At 41.2% G+C, this 23,349-nt stretch overlaps 2 protein-coding genes across 6 annotated transcripts in view; both read right to left on the bottom strand.

The window, feature by feature from the left end:
• Nucleotides 1-1,179, bottom strand: part of si:dkeyp-121d4.3 — a 42,901-nt gene extending 41,722 nt beyond the window's left edge. For 2 of the 3 annotated variants that reach the window (XM_041789030.1, XM_041789029.1), the window contains exon 1: nucleotides 87-1,179. In XM_041789030.1, coding sequence (XP_041644964.1) covers nucleotides 87-869 — 783 coding nt within the window. In that variant the 5' untranslated portion in view covers nucleotides 870-1,179. The remainder of the gene's footprint in view (nucleotides 1-86) is intronic. The other variant, XM_041789028.1, reaches the window with a different exon arrangement.
• Nucleotides 1,180-5,393: 4,214 nt separating this feature from the next.
• LOC121511494 (cullin-9) overlaps nucleotides 5,394-23,349 on the bottom strand; it is a 58,609-nt gene continuing 40,653 nt past the window's right edge. For all 3 annotated transcript variants that reach the window (XM_041790222.1, XM_041790221.1, XM_041790219.1), the window contains 14 exons: nucleotides 22,329-22,534; nucleotides 21,742-21,995; nucleotides 18,089-18,206; nucleotides 17,119-17,367; nucleotides 16,896-17,036; nucleotides 15,804-15,968; nucleotides 13,580-13,743; nucleotides 13,171-13,264; nucleotides 12,074-12,148; nucleotides 11,379-11,489; nucleotides 10,386-10,503; nucleotides 9,793-9,926; nucleotides 9,316-9,407; nucleotides 5,394-9,150 (listed from right to left, as the gene is read on the bottom strand). In XM_041790222.1, the coding sequence (XP_041646156.1) occupies nucleotides 8,928-9,150; nucleotides 9,316-9,407; nucleotides 9,793-9,926; nucleotides 10,386-10,503; nucleotides 11,379-11,489; nucleotides 12,074-12,148; nucleotides 13,171-13,264; nucleotides 13,580-13,743; nucleotides 15,804-15,968; nucleotides 16,896-17,036; nucleotides 17,119-17,367; nucleotides 18,089-18,206; nucleotides 21,742-21,995; nucleotides 22,329-22,534 (2,144 nt within the window). In that variant the 3' untranslated portion in view covers nucleotides 5,394-8,927. The remainder of the gene's footprint in view (nucleotides 9,151-9,315; nucleotides 9,408-9,792; nucleotides 9,927-10,385; nucleotides 10,504-11,378; nucleotides 11,490-12,073; nucleotides 12,149-13,170; nucleotides 13,265-13,579; nucleotides 13,744-15,803; nucleotides 15,969-16,895; nucleotides 17,037-17,118; nucleotides 17,368-18,088; nucleotides 18,207-21,741; nucleotides 21,996-22,328; nucleotides 22,535-23,349) is intronic.

Raw genomic sequence — 23,349 nt, forward strand, 5'->3', positions numbered from 1 at the left:
GAGCAATCAGTGCCAATAATTAATATTCATTCAGTGGACCCAGAGGCATGGGGACCCCACAGGACCAAGAGGATGAAGATGCTCACCTCTCCAGTCCAGCCCGGAGGAGGGTAGGCTGGAAACCCTACCGGAGGGAGTCCAGGAGGAGGGACAGGAGGAGGAACAGTTATGGGGGCAAACGATGCGGGGTCAGGAGGAGGCATCCCAACAGGAGGAGGCATCCCAACTGGAGGAGGCATCCCAACAGAAGGAGGGGGGATGGGGGGTAGAGATCCTGGTGGAAGAGGTCCTGGTGGTAGAGGCTCAGGGGGGGTGTCCGGACCCCAGCCAGGTGGACCCCAGCCATCAGGAGGACGTCTCCAGTCATCTGGGTGGGGACGTCTCCACTCATCTGGGTATGGGGGTCTCCAATCATCGGGATGGGGGGGTCTCCAGTCGTCAGGATGAGGGGGTCTCCAGTCATCGGGGTGAGGGGGTCTCCAGTCATCAGGATGAGGGGGTCTCCAGTCTGGAGGTGGCACCCAGTCATCAGGATGACGCCCCCAGCCTGGCGGTGGGAGTCCTCTTTGCCTCCATTCTGGTGGGAGAGGCCTCCTTGGGTCCCAGTCATCAGGGTGCCCCCATCCTGGCGGCGGAGGGCCCCATCCGTCGGGAGGAGGTGGCCCCCATCCACCAGGGGGAGGCGGCCCCCAACCACCGGGCGGCGGAGGCCCCCATTCATCAGGCGGCGGAGGCCACCCTCCGGGTGGCGGGGGGCCCCAGGCCCCGGGGGGCGGAGGACTCCAACCCGGACGACCCATGTCGAGTGGAGGTCCGTCTTCGCCTGGTGGTCCGATAGGAGGTCGGATCCGTCCCTTTCCTCGTCCCATACCTGAACCAGGACCCGGAGCTATCAGAAACAGTTAGCTAGCCGGAGAAGCTAGCTATCGAACAGGAAGTTTACCGAGTAAAAACTCAGAGAAGAGTCGACGGTTAGACGGTGGGACGGAACATAACTTCATAAAGAACGGCGAACTTACATTTATATGACTAAAATGTTCTAATACAGGCAAAATAACTGGTTTTAGTCGACTATCGTTGGACACCGTTTACATACATCAGTGCGGCACACTCTTCTTCTTCTCTTGGTTTATGTTTCATGGCGGTAACCAAACCACACAAAGGTGCATTACCGCCGCCTACCGGACTGGAGCGAGCACCTGCACCGAGAGCTTCTGTAAAACGTAAACTCAATCTCTGATCTTTGAAGTAAAATCATAAAATCATTAACTGTTCGTGAGTTTAGATTATCAACAAGAATATTTCTCTTTTCTTCTTCTTCTTCTTCTTTTTTTAAAGAGGATTAGGGCCACTGAAAACAAGTTTTTATGATAAAACCTTATTTTCTTAATTTCCAAGAAAAAATTTTAAAAAGTCAGCATCTCGAGATTGAAGTATTTTAGTCTCAGGATTTGAGAAAAGGAGTTATGTCTTAAAAATATTATTTTTATTATTATTATTATTATCATTACTATTATTATTATTGTTATTATTTGTATTAGTAGTAGTAATAGTAGTAGTGGTATACGTGTTGTTATTCTTACTATTAATAATTATTATTTATCATTATTCTGTTTTTATTATTGTCATTATCATTATAAATGTTGCAGTGGCGTGCACAGACTTTTTCAAGGGCAGGGGCGAAAAGAAAAAAAAGGGCACATACAGCGCATTCTTGCCACTGAAGAGGACACTCTTCAGTGGCGAGAAAGTTTTGCGTGTTTTCGAGGGCACCTTAGACATGTTTATATGTTACGAAAATGGCACATTATATAGCCTTAAATAAGACTAGACAGACTACTCAAGTTAGTTTGTAGTTAGGATCAGCATCCACAAGAACTGTGTAGATTCAATGCTGGACTGTGAAGAACACACATAAATAAATAAATAAATCCCAAGGGAACATTTTCAAAATCTGGTTCTGGGTCTGGGGGTCTTCCTCCAGAACATTTTCAATTACATAGATGCCATTTCCTGTATTCTAGTGCATTTTAACACCATTTTAGCACCAGATAATCCAAACTGGTTCTGTGAGATGTAGTTCTGGCTCAATATAGATCAAGAAAGGGCCCAACATAAAAGTCATTGCAACAGTAATGTTTCATAGTATTTCTTGGTCCTAATGGTCTTCTGGAGTTTAGTGTGTTTTCTTCACCCAAGAGGGCACTTGAGCACACGTTTTGGCTCCCAAGAGGGCACATTAGCACCGGTTTTATCTCCCAAGTGGGCACTTTAGCGTGTGTTTTGGCTCTAAAGAGGGCACTTTAGCACGCAGTCTGGTTCTCGAGGGCACTTTAGCACCTGTGTTGTCTCCCAAGAGGGCACTTAACCTCCCTTTTTTTCCCAAGAGGGCACTTTTACAAGTGTTTTGCCTCCCAAGAGGGCACTTTAGCGTGCGTTTTTCAACAATTGGGCCGTTGGAACGCTTTCTAAGTAACATCTCCAAAATCACTTATACATTCTTATAATTAGGAAATCAGCAGTGTGATGGAATGCTTAAGCAAATGTCACCACTAAATCCAGCACCAGTTAAACCATGACTGGCTATCAGACAAAATTATTGATGAAAAGGGGACACATGTGTAAGCTATGCCAGATTTAAAAACAAACATAGACAATAATGTCATGATTATTCAATATGTGGTTTGGAATTTAAAATGTATGTTAATGTTTTTTATTTATTGTAAATGACATCTCCAAAGCCCACCGGCAGAAACTTCAGAGCCCACACTTTGGGTATTACTGCCCCACAAAGTCCCAGTTCTTGCTGCTCATCCGTCTAAATTGTTTGGTTGTGGGACCCGTGAAGGCCCATGAGGTACAGTTAAGGTAGCATGGTGTTATCAATAAACCTTTAGCATGAACGGAGCCGGAGTCTGATGAAGGTGGCCCTGCTGTGGGAGCTAGATTATGTGACTCATCAGTAGTGTGTGACTTGGGGGTCTCTTCACTGAGTGTTTATCCTTTCATGAGGGCACAATATATGGAGCCAGTATTGTTGCAAAACTCAAGAGTGTGTTTAACAATATGAGATCATGACTTACTGATTTTGGGCTCAGCGTTGTCTTCTAAGTCCCCATTCAAACCTGCTTTTGTGCTCTAAACTGCCTCCTTATTCTCACATTTTCTCTGTTTTGGGGGGGCAGAGTTGGGGGGCCTTAAATCAGAGTCTGCTTAGGGCCTCACTTTGGCCAGGGGTGGCCCTGGGCGTAAGAAACTTTCTCTACACTTGTTTAAATGTATTTCTGCCATTTTTTAATGAATCAACCAATAGGAAACAGGCAGAGGATTGACCAATCACAGCTGTTGCTGTGCTGTTCTACAGGAAACATTTGCTTTGATCTCACTAAGCCAGTCCCAACATTCTGTCACATAAACACTCATCATCTCAGTTGAATTCTAAGCCCTTTAACTCCAGCTCAGTTCCTCCTACAGACTTCATTTTGACTTTAAAAAGTAGACAAATGATGCAGCTATTTATGCTAGATTCATTTTTTTGCTATCTTTTATAGATTTTTGATTACTTTTAAAGTTTGACTATGTGTTTTTTAGACTTTTGCAACATGTGTGTATCTGATGGAATGGTGGGACTCTGAGTGAGACCAAAACAAATGTCTCCTGGAGAACAGCACAGCAACAACGGGCAGATACAACATGATTGGTGGATTATATATCAGTTTCCTGTTACTTGGTTCATTAAAAAACAACCAAACTTGAATGAGTGGAGAATGGTTTGAAGATATGAGACATTTAGAGCACATATAGAGAAAATCTGAGCCTAAAATCAATGTTCATCATGTTTTAAAAATGTTAAAATGTGCTTGTGTTTTCCAACAATGACTCCATCACAATGATTTATCTGAATTTCTTTTAAATGGATGTAAGAACTGAAAGACATCAAAGGGTTAAAGTGTTTTATTGCAGCGTGAAATCAAAGTCATCCTGCAGCATAGCAGAAAAAGCTTTTATTTAGTTTGCTGGCTGAAGTCGCTCGACTCCAGCTAAGAAACAAGAAAGAACATCTTAGAACATCAACATTATGAATATAGGATCTCTCAAAATTACAGCAAAACACGGAGCTGGAATATCAGATATCCTCCACTCCTGCAGAGCGCCGACTTCTCAACATCAAACCCAAAAATGTGATCTTAACAGCGTCCTTTTCAAAGACGGAAAACAGAGCGTGAGCGAGCCTCTGCTCCTTTGTGACAGTGAGCCGATAATCATAAATCAGTTATTGCAGTGATACTTCACAGCTCCTACAGATGGACTGAAACCTTTAGGATCTCTTTTCAGATGCATAGAAACATCCAAGTCTACACATACGTAAAAAAATACAGAGGAAGTTAATGATTTCTACTCTCTTAGTCTCAAATAAAGGCAGCCTCCATTGTCAACATAAATCAAGGCAGAACGTGTGATGAGACAAACAGATATTCTACAATGAACCAGATGTGAACTAACAGTCTCTTACTCACTAATCCCTTTATCCTCTTTTTTGTAACTCAACTGGAAATCCAAAAAGCAGCAGCAGGAAACAGAAACACAAAGATTTTGTTCTGTAAAGATCACAAAGGAAGAAGAGATTAACTCTGGAAAAGATCCTTCATTGCTGTCGGATAGAAGAGAAACTAAAACCGCCCGATACAGAACCGGGCAGAGCCCAGGCGGCTCAGGAGAACAAAGACTCCTGATATTGGATCAGGATCATAGAATCAAAGTCACTGAAAGGAAACCTAGATTTCAATATGAAAGTCTTTTAGAGGTTTTTACTTTAACTTTTGAAATTACAGGTTTCAACCGCCAACCTTCAACCAGACCAGACTTCTAACTCAAATTTAACTGGGTCTTTCCTTTAGAGACCTTTAAAACTGAACAGACTGTTGAACCTCCTCTGACCTTGAATCCACATAAGAGGACGTTAAATCTGGGCTTTCTAAAACCCAGCGATAAAAAATGCCTTTAGGATTTTAGAGCTAGTCATCTAGAACGTCCACTGAAGTTTAAGTAAGGTGCTAAAAATGGGAGAATTTGAGATGAAAATCTTCAGGAATCTTTATGGAAATTTGTCTGAATATTTTGGTGAATTTGCTTGGGAATCTTTTCTTGGGAATTCAACATATTTGGGGGTATGTTTCTATATTTTAGAGAGTCTCATAGGTAGTTTTGGGGATAATAAGCTTAAATTGTTTTTTGGCATTTCTTATGGGAATTTGGGAAATATATTTGTAAATTTTCGTGATTTTATTTAAATTTTTGGGAGGAATTTGCTTTGACATTTTTTGGTACTTTCATGGAAATTTTTGTAATTTCTTTTTTTGCAGGGGGTCCTTTTAAAATTTTAAAGATTTTTCAAGGACATTTAAGTTTTTTTTTTTTTCAGTAAATCAATGCTTGGGAGCATTTTAAAACTTTGGTTCGGAATTCTGGAGATGGTATTTTTCAATTATTGGGAATTTGATTAGAAACTTTAGGGGGGAATTACTTTGAAATTTTTGGGGGATTTGCTTGAAAATCTTCAGGAATTTGTGGGGAATTTTGCATCTGAATGCTCAGGCTTTAGGATAAAGTGTCACTAAAACCTTTAGGGAGTATTTTAAAGAAATTTGGGGGTACTTAATATTGGATACTTAAAAAAATATGACTCAATGACTAACACCATTCTTGACTAAATTAAGACCCACAACAACACTCAGCCTAAACATCTGCTCTAGAACCAATCCAAGTCTGGATTTTCTGCAGAAACAGGACCTTCAGGATATCTGAAAAATACTTCCTGTTTGAAGATAATGCTGAGCTTTTAAACTGATCAGGTCCTACTGATCCCAAGTAAGAGGGATAAACTTAAAAAGCAATTCAAATAAAAGCTCAGATTTCAGGAGGTTTAACTTGGGATTAAACTGGTCTGACACTGACTCCTGGACTAGGTTTAAAGTGGCTTGTATCCATTCATCTGGGTGAGAATGCTTCCAACTGGATTTGAAGTGATTTAGATTGTTAAAATTTTGCAATAACGTCAGTCATTGGTTTACCACAACTGCACTTAGGTACATGCAACTGTATTCTGCATTAACTATACTGCTTCAGTGACATCCTGCAATCACTTACCAACCTTTAATCAAAACATCAGCCCAAACATCGTCTCTGTGGCTCTCAGAATTTTATAGATTTTCCTCCATCTAGCTTGTAGTATCCAAGCATGCTGTCAGCAATGGTGTCACTGACAATCAGAATGAATGGGATTATCAACAATGAGCTAGGCTAGTGGTGCCTCTTTAACAGCTTTTCTCCCTCATGCTATCATAAACATGCTTTTAAAGGACACACTACTATACTGTTGAGCAAATAAATCTTGGGGGGCACTGGTTAGACTGATATGATAACTGGGGTCTATGCCGGCAAAAAAGACAAGGATACACACTTTGATGATGTCATTTTTCTAAAGTTTGATAAAAACTTTAAAGGATAACATTATCAGAGCCTTTAAAAGATGACGCCATCAGAGCCTTTAAAGGATAATGTCGTCAGAGCCTTTAAAGGATAATGTCATCAGAGCCTCTAAAGGCTGACACCATCAGAGCCTTTAAAGGGTGACACCATCAGAGCCTTTAAAGGATGACGTCATCAGAGCCTCTAAAGGATGACACCATCAGAGCCTTTAAAGGATAATATCATCAGAGCCTTTAAAGGATGACACCATCAGAGCCTTTAAAGGATAATGTCATCAGAACCTTTAAAGGCTGACACCATCAGAGCCTTTAAAGGATGACACCATCAGAGCCTTTAAAGGATGACACCATCTGAGCCTTGAAAGGGTGACGCCATCAGAGCCTTTAAAGGATGACGGTGTCAGAGCCTTTAAAGGATGACACCATCAGAGCCTTTAAAGGATGATGTCATCAGAGCCTCTAAAGGATGATGTCATCAGAGCCTCTAAAGGATAATGTCATCAGAGCCTTTAAAGCATGACACCATCAGAGCCTTTAAAGGATGACATTGTCAGAGCCTTTAAAGGATGACACCATTAAAGCCTTTAAAGGATGATGTCATCAGAGCCTTTAAAGGATGACACCATCAGAGCCTTTGAAGGATAATGCCATCAGAACCTCTAAAGGATGACACCACTAGAGCCTTTAAAGGATGACAGCATCAGAGCCTTTAAAGGATAATGTCATCAGAGCCTTTAAAGGATGACACCATCAGAGCCTTTAAAGGATAATGTCATCAGAGCCTTTAAAGGATGACACCATCAGAGCCTTTAAAAGATGACGGTGTCAGAGCCTCTAAAGGATAATGTCATCAGAGCCTTTAAAGGATGACACCATCAGAGCCTTTAAAGGATGACACCATCAGAGCCTTTAAACGATATAGTCATCAGAGCCTTTAAAAGAAGCTGGAGATGTTGGGGTCCTGTTTTCCTCCTTTTTTTGGCCACAATTGGCAACTTTTGTTAAAGTGGATGGACTTGCCAGTTGCGCATACTTTTCCAAAAGTTGCTAACTAAGGACTGTCAACAGAAAGTGAAGATTGTTGATATAGTTTTGATCTAATAATAGGGGATGATTAGCCATGAGAGAAGGGGCTAGTGGTGCTTCTTTCACAGCTTTTCTCTATCATGTTGTCATAAACACGCTGATATACTATTTAGTAAATAAATCCAGGGGGGGACTGGTTAGACTCTATGACAACTCATTCCGTGACTAGGTTTATGAGGGAGTCATGATGTCCTTAATGGACAAGCTGGTTCTGAGAGCTGGCTCCTTTGGGAACAATGGGTGCTGGCTCCCATTTGAGAGACGGTTTTCTTGTTTTCTGTTCTTGCTGTTGAAAGGTCAGACTGGTACCAAATATAGAGCCGTGTGGGAGCCCAAAGACTGACTCTCATTACTGAGCTGAGACAAATAATCCAGATCTCCAAGAAGTGCCCTTCACTCCAAGCAAGACTGGATAGACATACATAAGCCATGCTTTTTGTTTACAAGCATAATACAGCAGCAGACGTATGAGATGGTCTCAACAACCTATCCATTCCAGATAAAGACATCCTATACCACCTTTGTATGAGTCTGAGCAATCAGATATCAAACTGTTTTCAGTTCACACTGAGGTGCCTCCAAACAAAGCATTATGAATTAAAAACTAAACAAATGACCCAAAACAGCTGTTAATACAAGGTTTAAACAGGGTTTTTAGACTTGTGTACGATTGTGTTTTTGACTGTGAAATCTGGTTCTAACCTTGTCTCAGATTGGGTTCTTAATACTATCAAACAATTTTGGATAATATTGGGTGGTTTTATGATGTTTTTAAAAAGTTTCAGAACTTTATAAAGTTTTTAACTAGAGAAATTGGCTTCAAATGTAAACAGACTTCTGTCAGAACATGTCAATGTTGATACATTTCTGTGATACACTTTATGATGTGGTTTCAGAGTCTAAACTTGAATAAATGCTGAAAACTAGGTCTTAATTCATGTAATAATGAATCTTAACTGTTTTTCTTTTTTTTTTTCTTAACTGGTTTTAAACCGGTTCTCGTCCAAGTCTTAAGACTTGCTCTTAAAAAATTATTATCATGCCACTGCCCTCAAAAGGAACCAGAATGACAGAGCTATTCTTGTTTAACTACTCTAAGGATTCTGAATGGATAATCTCTGACTCCTCCTTCAGTTTTCCTCCATACTTTGATTTTATGATCACACAGAAGGGAAGTAGAAGAGGAGGAGAAGCAGGTGCAGCTGTGTTTTTGGGTGCTGGGGTTGAAGGACGACGTCCCTCTGATCGTCTCCGTCCTTCCTGGCGTTCTCATGTAAAGGGGCGTGGCTGCGGCGCGGTCCGACTCGCCCCCCTCTCTCTTCCCTGGACTCGGGGAGGTTTTCAGTTTTCGCCTCAGTCAAACGGGCTGAAGTCCCTCTCCAGGTTCTCGGACTCGTCGTCGTCGGAGAAAAAGTCGTCCTCGTCGATGTCGTCCTCGTCGTAGTCCTCATGCCACTCCGGGACGTACTCTTCATCGTACTCGTCGTCCTCATCCTCAGCCTCCTCGTTGCCATCTTCACCAGTATTGTTGTTGTTATCGGAGTCCCCGGAGTCTGACGCCCGGTCCGACTTCGACCTAAGAACACATAAGCATGGAGTGGAGTTTTGTTTTTATTTTCATATTTAATGAAATTATATTTTAATAAATCTGCCAGGGGCAAACACAACTCAGCACTTCCAAATTATGTATTTTTCATCAAGTATGGCGCTTTCCCTCCTGGTGACATGCCACCGTACTCACGCTTTGTTGGCGTCGCTGTGGTTGGAAAGGTTGGAGGCTTGAGTAGACTCTGGCTCCTGGCTGCTCTTGGACTGATAACCCACCCTGAAGTCCTGCATTAGACACAAAAACATCAGGAAGTCCATAAACACAGCAATAACAGATCTGGAGTTGACATCGTGAAGTGGATTTTATCTCTAAAGCTCACATAAACACAGAAGAGTGTCTCCTTTAGGCAAAAATCTATGTTTTAGAGCAGACAGCTAAAGAGGAGGTCTACATTTGTTCAAACGAAACCGTTAGCTGCGGAGTCACAGGTAAAAATAACCTTATACATTATGTCGGTAACATTGTGGAGAACACTTATTCCCAGAATCTGGGTCCAGCCCCCAAAGGGGGATAACAGGAGTTATTTTTGGGGCATCAAATGAGATCTATTAAGTTACCAGAAAAACTGCTGGCCACTTTATATGTGTAATTTATGCCCCTGCTGTTTACCTGTGTGGAGTGCTGTAAGATGGCGAGCAGGCGCTCCTGGATCCGTCTGATCAGTTCCAGTCCGGTGTTGAGGTGTTCTGGTTTCAGCAGCCGGACGCAGGAGGCCAGATCAGTACACTGGAGCAGCGTCTCCTCTGAGCACAGAGAGCATACCAGTTAACAGACCAGTTTAAAGAGCAGTTAACTCCAGTTAATAGACCAGCTAAAAGACCAGTTCAAAGAACAGTTATCTCCTATTAGAACACCAGTGAGAACACCAGTTAACTCCAATAGAACAGACCAGTAAAGAGACCAGTTCAAAGACCAATTAACTCCAGTTAACAGACCAGTCATCTCCAGTTAGAAAACCAGTTAACTGAAGTAAATAGACCAGTTCAAAGACCAGTTCTATCCAGATGACAGACCAGTTCAAAGCCCAGTTAACTCCACTTAAAACAGTGGTTAACTTCAGTAAAAAGAACTGCTAACGGGCCAGTTCTAAGACCAGTTCTCTCCAGATAACAGACCAGTTCATGAACCAGTAAACACACAAGTTACCAGACCAGTTTAAAGAGTATTATCTGTTTCTACAGTGATGAGGATTTGGGTCTCACCCAGCAGGATCTGCAGGGCGTTGGTGTGCAGGTCCAGAGCCTCGGTCTGCTGCTCCATCACGTCCATCTTCTCCGTCTCCTGGTTGTAGTAGCTGTAGACACAGGAGTAAGCCAGAACCTGCAGACAGAGAACAGGGATCAGAGAACACTTCAGACAATCCGGACAGCAGAGACCAGTTGACAGGATCACTCAGTACGTTTAGATGTAGTTCAAGTTTAATTATTGTTTTAGCTCCACTTTGGTAAACTGTGCCCAGGTATGGGTATACTACACCAAAGTACTCATCCACTGGATGAGTTTGAGCACAAGTGTACCATACTCAGGAACCATTTTCGAGTCCACTTTAGGAGGTGGTCTCTGGCATGATTCATGCAAACTTGAGCACATACAGTAGATTTGTGAACAGCCATACTCGAGTACAGATTACTCATCTGTAATTATAGTTGTCAGGTCAATTTTAAAATCTGCTTTCCTTTTATCCTCTGAGCTGTAGGTTGATGTGGGCATAGGGAGAGGGCCGATGTTGAAGTCTCTAAAATAATAAAAACATCTATAGAAGCAAGATGGACTCTATCGTCCACACAGATCAGAAACTAATGTTGACCTGGGGGGTTATCGTGGTTGTCTGCTCTTCCTTCTTCTGAGGGGATTTTTAAATCAGTGAGTGGACGGCTGGATCAGACTGTGTGCATAGGCAAGAATGCTAATGCACAGACCGATGTTACTGATGAGAAAGCAGACCAGAGTGGGAAAGTCATGCTCGGGCATGGTTCAAAAAGACTGCGTCTAAATGGCAGTACAGAAGTCTATGGCAGCTTGAGAAATAGGGAAGTGTAGAATAGGCATGAAATTTCAAGCTGTCAAAGGATTCTCTCCCAGATCTTGTACACTTGGACAAGGCTAGTAGTCCAGTTAAATATTCTAATCCAGCTTCAGTTGACTTAACTCTGCATGGAAACGTACAAATGGTTTCAAAAGATGATGATGGTTACCTTCCGAGCCTGAGCGAGGACCTTGCAGGCATCGATGACGAAGGTCAAAGACTTCATCTGCAGAGCTTCATTGATGGATGACACTTTGTTCTCCAGGTTGATTGCAAAATCCTGCAACAGAAATCAGACTTAGTCCCAGCGCTCTCTAGTTTAACTGATGTAGAGCATCTGTAGAGATAGTGTGTGATAAAGCTCCAGATTCTGAATAAAAATGTAGAATCACAGGGGTGAGAATGGAGTTAAGTTTCAGAGGTGCTGCATCTTTAGTTCGTAGCACAACTGGCATTGTTGGAGCACTTTGATGAGAGTGGGTTGTGCAGAGAAAAAGTGGCAAAACAGAACTAAATCTGCTATCACACAAAGGAACTTATTGTCTGGGGTGCTCAGTATATGGTGGCACCAGTTGCAATAGGATAAAGATGCCTTCTGGTTGGCTCACTGCCTGAAGAAACTTCATATCTGTAGTACAATCACAGATGACTGTCTCTCTGATCTTTGTAACTTTTCATCACTAAACCTGTAAACAAGCCGCTCTGCCATCATTTTTACCTAGCATTTTATGATCAGGCTGTACTTTCTGTTAATAACAAACTAATAAGCTAGACTTTTTAATCTCACATCAGCTCTGCCCTAGGCAGTAAAGTCATGACTCAAATAAGGCTCAGGTCTAGCTGGTTTAGCTCCAGGTGTCTTACCTTGGCCTGGTTGTGGAATGTGCACCTCTCGTTATAATCCTGGAACTTTTTCTCCTGCCGCGCTGCTTTACTCACCTGTAACAACAACAGAAGTTTAGGGATGGAAAAGTCTTAAAAAAAAAAAAAAAAATCTTGAAGAGGTTTAACTCGGCTTAAAAACCTGTAACCCCCAGCATGGAAACTTTCAAAACTAGTTCAAACCGTGTAAATGATCACTGTTATCTTGGTCTCTGAGTCATGTGCTGATTGTGATCCTGTACTGTATGGAAAACCCTTTGAGCATTTATTTGATTTTGGTGGTATAAACTCTTGTGCAGTTCTACAAGTGCTTAAATTTTCAGTATTAGTACTCAAGTACTCAATTTTCGCCCACAAGTACGTGACCTTACTAGTTCAGCAAAAAGTGTTACCAGTAGTCCTAGTGAGGCCAAAAATGTCTACTACCACTACTAGTAGAAGCCAAACAGTCTACTAGTACTACTAGTTGAGTTAAAATGTTTTCCAGTACTACTATTAGAGTGTTTTTTTAATCTTACTAGTAGTACTGGTAGACAGATACTTTGCCTTACAAGTTTTTGTCTCAATAGTTGACTAGACCTTGATTAGTAGAGTAAAATTGAAGACTAGTAGATGACTACACGCTGCTAATATTACTAGTAGAGCACTGAATCTGAACTAGTGAACTTTAATTGTGCTAGTAGAACTACTTGTGTTTAGTTGTCTACTTGTAGGTAATTTTTTTTTAAACTAGTAAGGTCCAGTAGTCATCTAATATACCAAAAACCTTCAGCAGTAAGACAAAACTTCTGTCTACTAGTGCTAGGCTAAAAAAAAAACAGAACATCAGTACTTGTAGTCATTTTTGCTCCTATTTGTAGTACTAGTAAACAGGAGTACCAGTAGCAGTTTTTCGCCATATTCATTCTACTAGTAGCACTCCTGCCCTATTAGTAAGGCCTTGTCATACAGGCCTATCATGTAGGCCAGAAGCGAGTATTAGTCCTCAAAAGGAATAGAAGAGCTGGGCAACGGTTGATAACAATATCACAAAAATGCTCCAAAGGTTTCTATAATCATATGACAGAGAGTGAACCAACCATGGCAGAGCAGTTGTAGTAATCTTTGTGTGTTGGTTTCCAGGGTTTCAGACACCGCCAGCAGAAACCATGGTTACACTTGGCACAGGTCATACTGGGGAGAAAGGAAAAACACAATCATCAGCATCTTCATTTTCATCAACCTCATCATCACTATCACAACCAACACCATCACCATCATCATCCTCCTAATCATCCTCATCATCATACTCCGCCTTATCATCATTTTCATTATCATCATCCTCATCATCATTATCATCCTAAGTTTTCATCATAGTGCTCACCATAAACATCATTTTCATCACCATCCTCATTATCATCACCTTCATCCTCATCTATTCATTATTCTCATCATTCTCATTATTACACCCTCATCCTCAGTATTTATCAGGTTTCCTTTTCTACGTACTGCAGACAGCCTTCATTCTTCTCGATCTGAGCCTGGCAGCTGGGACAGCGTTTGGAGATAAGCTTGGCGAGGTGTTTGCTCTGAGCCTCCATGCTCATCCCTTCATAATACCCTCCATCATCCATCCACTGAGACATGTGGCTGCAGCTGGCTGGGTAGTGTGCCTGGAGGAGCAGACAGTCACCATGTTAAAGCAACAAATAATTCAGGGGATAACCTTAAAAAGATGCCAACAGAAAATGAGATAAAGAAAATAAACAGTCGGGACTTCTTTAGGTGAAGACTCAGCAACAATTCATGTCCTGGTGCTGGATCAGGCAGTTCAATGAATGGAAACATTCATGCTCTGCTGTGATCAAACAAGCGCACACTGACAGAAATCACATTATTTCTGTATGGAATTTAAAGCCTTTCTTTGAAGGTTAGGGTTAAGATCACAGCATCCACACCGTGGAGTAATGTGTTGTATTTAAAATTTTCCACCGTGTAGACAAAAAACTGACAGTCTTCCCCATGGAGCCCTTGTCTGCCCCACTGACTATCACTAAAACTACTTATTTTCTTTCTTCTGCCATTGCAATACAGAAATATGAAATCCTGATATTTTTCAGTAATCCTGTCATTCGGAGGCAAAAAAGACTGCACACCCAAAAAAAATCAGCACAAGATGTTGCCATTTTTCCATGTTTGCAGAGAGGCATTGTGGGAGATAATCACCTTGTTTAACATGATAGGATATAACAGAGATGTGATCAATATAAATCAATGGTTCTCATAGCGTTTTAGCGTTTTCTTTATCTCATATTTTTGAACTGAAAAGACTAAAGGTGAGTGTTACGGATAGGTTTGGGGTCTTTCTCACTTTTCTTTTCCCCTGAAACTATGAGTTAGTATTAAACAGGAATGCAGCAGCTCTGTGTAAATACATATTGTCGGGTAAAAATGCACTACAAATCCCAACCACACAGGCTGGTACTGGGAGACATCACTTCCTGTCTGTGTGTATGAAGACCTGTTGATTGTGGAACTGGGGACACCTGTACAGAGAGTGGGGATTCACACCCGCTGCAGAGCCATGACAGAGACGCCATAAAGAACACTTCTTCACTCTTACATCTGATGGACTTCGTCCTTACAACATATGAAGTTGTATAGTTCGGCCTGCACCGTGCTCACCTAGCTGCATGAGTTTAGCCCACGCATTTTTAAACCTGCACCACCATTTCCACCATCTCTCCACCACAACACAAAAACCAGAACGAAACCAACCAGCTGGGGCTGGCAGCTCGTGGGAGATGAAGACTGTGCTTGTCGGGCAAAAGAGGAAGGACGCTGTGGTCGCGGTACAAACTTCAAGCCAGGTACGCACGGCTGCCATTTATTCGCCTCTGGTTTACTGCTCAGCTCATAGTTGTTTTTCTAGTTTTCATGTTTGGGTGCAGTGATCGCAATTCCATTTATTGGGGTTGTCTTAGTGGCATTCATAACATGAGTAATAACCCTTTTCACCAACATGACCTTTACAACCATGTCTGCATTATAAAAAAAAGTCTGGGAACCAACAAGCAGCCAGACACCTAAATTTGTTTATGCAGATGCACCTGCAAATAGAGTTAGAAGTTTAGACATTCACTTTATTGTTATTTTGTTTGTTTTTTAATCATTTAGAAAATTATTTACATGTTTGAAATAAATTTCATTTGGAGTTAAAAAAGTTAAGAAAATAACTGGAATGTAATATTCATGTATCATGTTTTTATAATTTATGAAGGCTATTTATCTATAGTATCCCTTAAGGGCTTCGGGGGGGGGGGGGGAGTACGAGTTTTTTTTTTTTGTGTGTTTTTGTAATTACACAAAAAATAGTAATCTATCAAAATCAGTGTTGTTGTTAATCACTGATATATCCCAGACTAATAATCCCCACATAAAAACCCACTTCTCATTCAAATTCATCAAAAAGAAAATAAATAATTTTAGTGCACAAAATTGGCATGTAAATAAATGAGTTCATATTTGCTATACATTATAAAGACTGGAGCAAATGGCCAGAAAAAGGAAAAACAAAGGGAGGGTGGTCATGTTTAATATTTTCTTAATATATCCAGTGACCTAAAAGGGCCTTAATGGGAAAAGTGTTTTTCTAAAGGGGGGCCTGAGGGTTAAGACTTTACAATTTTTGTTACTTTAACATATTTATACATGCGTTGTGGAGACCTCTCACCTCAGGGAAGTTACAGTTGAAGCAGGACGACCAGCAGCACTTCGAGCAGGTCCCCATGCTGCCCATGTTCTCCTTACAGAGAATCTGATCACAGCCCTGAGGGTTGGTGCACCACGTCAGGTTGGAGCAGCACTCCACATAACCTCGGAGCAAGGCGTTCTCGTACTGGACAGGAGAAGGGGGAGAAGAAAATGCCTCTGGTTAATACTTCTGAGATTAATCTGCGCTGTAGTGACGGCTGCATATTGTTACTGGGGGCCCCTGAAAGATGTAGCACTTGGACATTTTATTTTTGATTATAACACTTGTGTAATCTCTGAAAATGCTTCCTCCTCCTTCACTAACAAATGTGAACAAATGAACACTTCTGGATATCTAAGAAGAAGATGATCCTTACACAGATCAACTTCTAGTTCATGCAACAGTTTTTTTATATGAAGTCTAGAAGTTTAGAAAATATGTGGCAAGTTCTGACATACAGTGCTGTGAAAAACCCTTGTTAAATCCTGAATTAACAGTGATTAACCACATCTTTGTTGAGTTCAGTCTGACTATCCACACCCAGGTCTGATCACTGCCAGACCTGTTTAATTCAGAAACCACTTAAATAGAACCTGTCTGAAATAATGGAGGCTAAAAGATCAACAAGCAACACATCAAGGTGCCATCTGAAGAAATTCAAGAACAGATGAGAAACACGCTGACGTCTATCAGTCTGGAAAGAGTTACAAAGACATTTCTAAGGCTTTGGGACTCCAGCCAACCATGCTAAGAGCCACTACCCACAAATGGAGAATACTTGGAACAGTGGTGGACCTTCTCAAGAGTGGCCAGCCTACCAAAATAACTCCAAGAAAGCATGGACGACTTATCCAGGAGGTCTCAAAAGAACCCAGAACATCATCTAAAGATCTGCAGGCCCCATTAGCCTCAGTTAAGGTTAGTGTTTGTGATTCTTTGTTTGTGAACTGTCTCTTTTAGCTAAACTCTCTGCAAACTGTCCTGGGATAACTTGGGTTCTGAATTGGTGCTGTAAAAGTAAAGAGTGGCTGACTGAGTTTATTAGAGAAACAGAGGAGGATGAAGTGTTACCTTAGAGATGGTGTCCTTGTCAGTGAGGATGTTGAGGAAGAAGACCGAGGTGGGCTGAGCCTGGCAGTCTGTGATTGGACAGTTACAGTTCATCACCAGGTTCTGCTCGATCCTGGCCGTCAGGTACTCCTGCCAGCATGACTGTAGGACACAAAACCAGACATGAGAACCAAAAACCACTCTGACCATCAGCTCTGATAGCGTCACAGTGAAGGAGTCTGACCCGGCAGCAGTAGTGCATGCAGCTCAGGGAGGGGACCGGCTCCGTGGCGGGGGTGCGAGGGCCCAGGCAGACTGGGCAGGTGGAGGCGGGGCTTGGTGGGGGCTGAGGGTTTCGGCACTTTAGCCCAGCAGCCATGACGAGGGCATCGGAGTCATCGGTGTACCTCTGCACCAAGAGGTCGACGTTCCACTTACAGTGAACCAGGAGATGTTCAGCCCGGTCCAGGTCCAGACTGAGAGTACTGGAAACCTGAAAGAACAGAGTGTTATTTTCTCTGTTTCTGAAGGGGTTTTTAACCTTTTTAAGGTGGTTTATACAATATTTGTAAGGGACTGAGATCACATCCCTCATTTATGGCAGCCCTGATCACTATTAATCTAAACACCACGATGCTTAAATATTTTTACATTACAGAGTCATTACTAGTGCACAACTGAGGAGCGCATTTAAATGTTGTGGGAGTAAGACTTATTGATTTTGGGTTCAGAGTGAGCTTTGATCTCACTAAGAGAGTCACAACATTCTAGCACATAGACAGAACTCATAGAAGTCTGAGGGCCAGAAATCATCGTCAAACTTTAACAGTAACCAATAAAAAATCTGTCAAAGACAGCAAAAAAGTGAATCCAGCATAAAAAGCTTTGTTAAGCTAAAATGAAGCCTGTAGGAGGAACTGAGTTGGAGTTGCAGGGCTTGGAAGTGGACTGAGATGTGTGTGTATGTGATAGAATATTGGGATTCTCTTAGTGAGATCAAAGCAAATGTCTCCTGGAGAACAGCATAGCAACAACGGGCAGAGCTAACATGATTGGTCGATCCTCTGCCTGTTTCCTATTAGTTGATTCATCAGAGAACGTTTTTGCTCTCAAAGTTAAAATGACTGATTTTTACAACAGTAATAACTTCATGTTGCATTTATATCAAGACCACCCTGGAAAGAAGAAGTTCCTCTCAAACATTAGAAACAGACCTGTTGGACGGTCCTCTGCATCAGCTGGCGAACTTCATCCTGGGTCATCGTTCGACCCATCGAGAAGAGAACCGCATCCAGAACGCCGTCCTCAAAGCGCCGCGGTGCCGACATCAGGCTACAGAAACAAACATGCAGAAATGATTGTCAATGCGAGGTTTAGCATCAAGAAGAGAGGGGAGAAGGACAGTGATTTGTACAGTAAAGTCCTTTATTAGACACACATGGCACCAACCAATGCTGCCATGTGATTGGCTGATTATAATTATGTTAAAGAGTGGTTGAAAACATGTACCTAATAAAGTGATCACTGACTGTACGAGAAAGAGGTTGAATGAGAGGTCATAAATGCACAATCAATATTTTCATTACTCCAACAAACCCTGATAAAAACACTGGCAGAGCTTAACTGACGGGCTTTTATTTCCAGTAAAGTATTATAACAGAACTTTGTTTTTATACTGATACTCTTATTAATACTACTCACTGATGTGTGTTTTTCTTTCTATTATTTAGAGAAAAAATGAGACGATCCCATGTTCATCAGAACATGTTTATCGGTTTAATAATGCTAGGAAACACATTAACTTTCCCTTAATGTGACATTAGAATACATTATCTATAAAAAGCAAGCGCTGATTCATGACATGACATCTGTTGGGCTGAATGGCAAAACACAGCAGTCTGCTCTATGGAAACCAGACTAATGTCTGCTTGAATTAGATATCTGGACTTGACAGAATTCTTTACTGTTTAATTAAGACATAGTAGACCTTGGACACTGATATGTGGCCATATGTGGGGTTTTCTGACAGTTTTGTGGACCTTATTTCAAGTATGAAGCAGAGCCTGCAGACTCACAAAGCCCGGTTCAATCAGTGATAGATGTGAAACTGAATAACATTAAGGTTTTGAGTTACAACAACGTAGCTTTAGATCAGTGGCTACTCTGTATTCAATGACTAATTAACTTCTTTTACACAAGCCTATCCCAATAAAGATCACTTTGAGCTTTAGGCTTTATTTCTAGAGGTGGAAAAACTACACGACTGTTACTCACAAGTACAGTTACTCTGGTTAAAATTTACTTAAGTTAATGTGAAAGCACTGGTCTATAAATCTATTCAAGTAATAGTAAAATGTAGTCCATCTTAAGTTTACTTTATCTATTAAGAATTTACTGGGGAGATGTACAGCAAAAAAATATATTTCCTAATTGGCAAGAACAACAAGAGAATAGATCTCCAACCAAGTTGTTCAGGTAAAGAAACACCCCTATGATATTAAAATAAACAGCATAATTGACTGTGCCAATTAAACTCACAAAGAGTAAATATTTTATAATTACAGCTGCAGTAACTCTTGAAATCCTATGGTAAGTTGGATCTACTCTGACAAGAAAAAAGCAGAGAATCAACCTCAGAGCATGGCAATGCATGCTCTACGCATCCTTGGGGGCCACCTAAAGTCACAGGTTGGAACGCCAGTATGGTGGATAACTTCAATCATGGTGCAAATGTGTCTCCAATCCAAAACAAAAACAATCTACCAGAAACAGGACCAAAAAAAAAAAAAACTCCAGGTATCACAGTAGAACAGGCAACATCCAAACCCATCTAAACACTCTGCTGACGTGCACAACTGGGAACTCCGCTCACACAGATTTGAAAAGCCAGTGAGCGGAGCTCACATCAGTTGACTCTTTACAGAGGTAAACTACACTGGTTGATCAATACTTTCTAAAAACTTCAACACTTCACTCTTTAGGAGTTAAAATTCTGAGTAGTTTAAACCCGAGATATCATCACTCAAGTGTTTTTTATACTGCTTATAGATGTGATGTGGAATCCTTCTGTCTCTATATGCTACTGTGGAGTCAGCACAGGTAGGGAACGAACAAGAGTACAGTACTCAAATAAAAGTGCAGTTACTTTGGTTAAAAATACTTAAGTAGAAGTAAAAGCACTGATTTCAAAATGTACTCATAAAAGTTCCTCAAAACACTACTCAATAATTTTGGCAGCTATTTTTAATTTTAGTCTTTAAATGAAATGCATTTTAGTTTTAGTCACATTTTAGTCCTTTCTATCCTTTTTAGTTTTAGTCGACGAAAACTCAAAAACATTTTAGTCTAGTTTTAGTCCATAAAAAGTCCTCACATTTTAGTCTTCACCTTTTGTCCAAGCATTTATTTTCTTGCCTGAATCTAGTATCAAGTCATGGTAGTGTGTTCTCTGCACCCTGCCAAACCTGGGGTCCCTGCTTTCTACAGCTGAGAGGCAGATAAGGTACAGCTGCATATGTATTTTGACAGATTTCCCCACAGTGTTGAAATATCACTGATTTAGAATGTCAGACGAAACGACATCACATTTAGTCTAGTTTTATAGTCATCTTGATGAAAACTAAACTTATATTTTATCATTGTTAGTCCTCACAGATCTTTTTTTGTTAGTCTTAGTCTAGTTTTAGTTGTAAAAAAAAAAGGCTGTCGACAAATATTTTAGTCATAGTTTTAGTCGACAAAATTAACACTATTCAATTACAGTAATTTGAGTAAATGTAATTACTTTCTACCCCGTTTATTTGTAAATAAGCTCAATTCTATCACCTGTTAAACTGTTCTGTAGATGGTTTAACAGTGGATAAACACTACAGCTCTCAACTTTCACATTGGTTTTTGTTCTGATTAAAAAAGAGGAGGATCAGAGAATGGGAAACTGGTGAATACTCTTTTTTCTCCATATGTGTGACCCGCTGCAGGTGTTGTGGGAAAAAAAAACAATGTTATATCACCAGTGTTCCATTCTTTGGTCTCCCTTTTTTGATTAGGAAACAAAAACAAAAGTATGAAAAAAGTTTCTCAATAGTTCACTTCTTTTTGAAAAACAGAAAAACAACAAGGAAAAACTTTTTTTGATCCCTGTTTTAGTCTGAACAGCCTGAAAGGACCTGGGGCAGCTTTTCTTTCCATGCTTTGCTTTCCTATTTTTAGACCATTAATGGGAAACAGATGATTTGTTGATTTTTTTCTTTTAAATTAAAAATCTGTCGGCCTTAAACACACCGACTGAAAAGAATGAAAAGGGCAAGAAGCAGGGTTTAAATTTAAATCTCTTCTTTATTTTCTTTTAGTAGAAAATTAAACATTTTACATTTGGCTGTTTTTGAGAAATTACAGAACAGCAGCATATCTGATCAGACCCATTTATACCTGACATTAAACAAATGTTTTTTTTATATTCAGATACTGAGTGACATCGCTTTAGTCCGTGAGTCGATGACCTGGTATCAGAACTCTCCATCCCTCCTCTTATTCTAACAGCCCATACATCATGTCTGTGGCTCTGTTACTGTGGCCTGGTTTCCCTACACACTGATAAGAATGAATGGGAGCCAATTAGCCACAACTGAAGAGGCTAGGAGAGCCTCTTTAATAGCTTTTCTCCCTCATGTAGTCATTGACATGCTTTTAGAGGACACACTGATATACAGGACAGAGGTGAGGGAAGGGTGACGGAGCTGCTTTAAAAAATATGAACAAAAGACAAAAAGGAGGACATGTTTAACAAGCTCCTCCTTTGTCAGAAGAGTTTCAGAGATGAACGAACATAAACGGATATGATCAGAAAGGTCAGAGGTCACGTTCACACCTGATGTCGGCCCTGCTGTCCACGGTGTCCTTCCTGACCTCGGCCCGGCTGAATGAGAACTGGGCTTGGCCTTTCTGTGGCGTGGACGGGTCCTCCGGCAGGAACTCTACAATGTGTGGGTTGTCCTCATTGCGGCGTATGCAGCCTTTGCTGATGACGTGCATGATGCAGGAGAACACGTCGCTGGTGCTGCAGCTGAAACGGCCTGAGCCCGGCGAGCGAGATGCTTCCTTTTTCTGGCACGAGTCCAGAACCTGAGGAGGGGACAGTGGGGGAGAAAGATGCGAAAATGAGTGATTGATGATTTTCAAATAGTCACCTAAATTGAAGATTTCACAAGATTTTTATCACAGCTTAAAAATAATGTTTCCATTATATTCACCAGTTCCCGGATGGAATTAGACGTCCAGATGGGGGCAGTATAGCATCTAAATTTCTGTTGACTAGCCGCCATCAAAGATAAGAGCAACACAACCTGGATAGTCTTGATCATTTCTTGTTTTAAAATCAGCATGCACTAATCTCAGCTAACAAGTGTTTAAATGGCCATGGGAGGGGTTTAAGTCTAGTCAGCAGTGACCTCTGACCTTAAAGACCAGATTGTCGATGTGCATTTCCTTCTCCTGCTTCATGATGTGGACGATCAGACAGTAGATGTAGTTCCTCTTCCTCTCCAGCATGCCGGCTGCGTCCTCATCCACATTCACGTACGTCTGTCTGGGCAGCAGCTGGACTGTTGCAGGGACGCCATCCAGACTGCGAGACGCCACCTCTGGGTTTAACCGCAACACACCTGAGAGCAAACGGGGGATGGGGTTGTGAATCAGGGAGTTTGTGTGTCTGATATAGGTCTGTGAGAGACCCTGTTTTTACCTCACATTACCATCTCCTTTAGTCATTCACATATGAAGTGGTAATCTTTAATGCTTTATTTTTTCTTTTATCAACTGTCCAATTTTTGGAAGTGGGAGAAACTGGTGGAGAGAGAGGGTTTAAGACGCCAAAAGGCCCCAACATCCCTAGCTTGGGAGCCATTTTAATTCTTTTAGATCTCAGGGCAGCTTTTGATACCATTGTTCACAATATTTTAATTGAGCATCTTAGAAACTGGATGGGCATCAGGGACACTGCACTTAGCTGGTTTTATCTTTTAGAGCGAACCTTTGCGGTCACCATAGGTAACCACTCCTCCTCTACCTCTACTCTTACCTGTGGTGTACCGCAAGGTTGGGTTTTAGGTCAGGTTTTATTTTCTATTTATATGCTGCCCCTTGCTCAAATAATCCAGAATCATAAAGTCTCCTTTCCCTGCTACGCAGACGACGCACAGATATACCTGCCCCTAAGAACTGAGGACCCGAGAAGCCTAGCTGCTGCTCCAGACTGTTTAAATGATGTAAACTGTTGGATGGCTCAGAACTTCTTGCAACTTAACAACTCAAAATCAGAAATTATCCTTTAATATTAGAAAGATGAAACCTTTGAATCTTAAAGAATCAAAGGCAAGGATGAAATGTTTTTTTAATATTCAAAGGATGACATCTTTCTGAAGACTGTTAATGAATGTCATCATCACAGGCAAGGATGGAATGTTTTAAACTGTCTTTA

Source organism: Cheilinus undulatus, linkage group 6, assembly GCF_018320785.1.
Source record: "Cheilinus undulatus linkage group 6, ASM1832078v1, whole genome shotgun sequence".
NCBI lineage: Eukaryota > Metazoa > Chordata > Actinopteri > Labriformes > Labridae > Cheilinus > Cheilinus undulatus.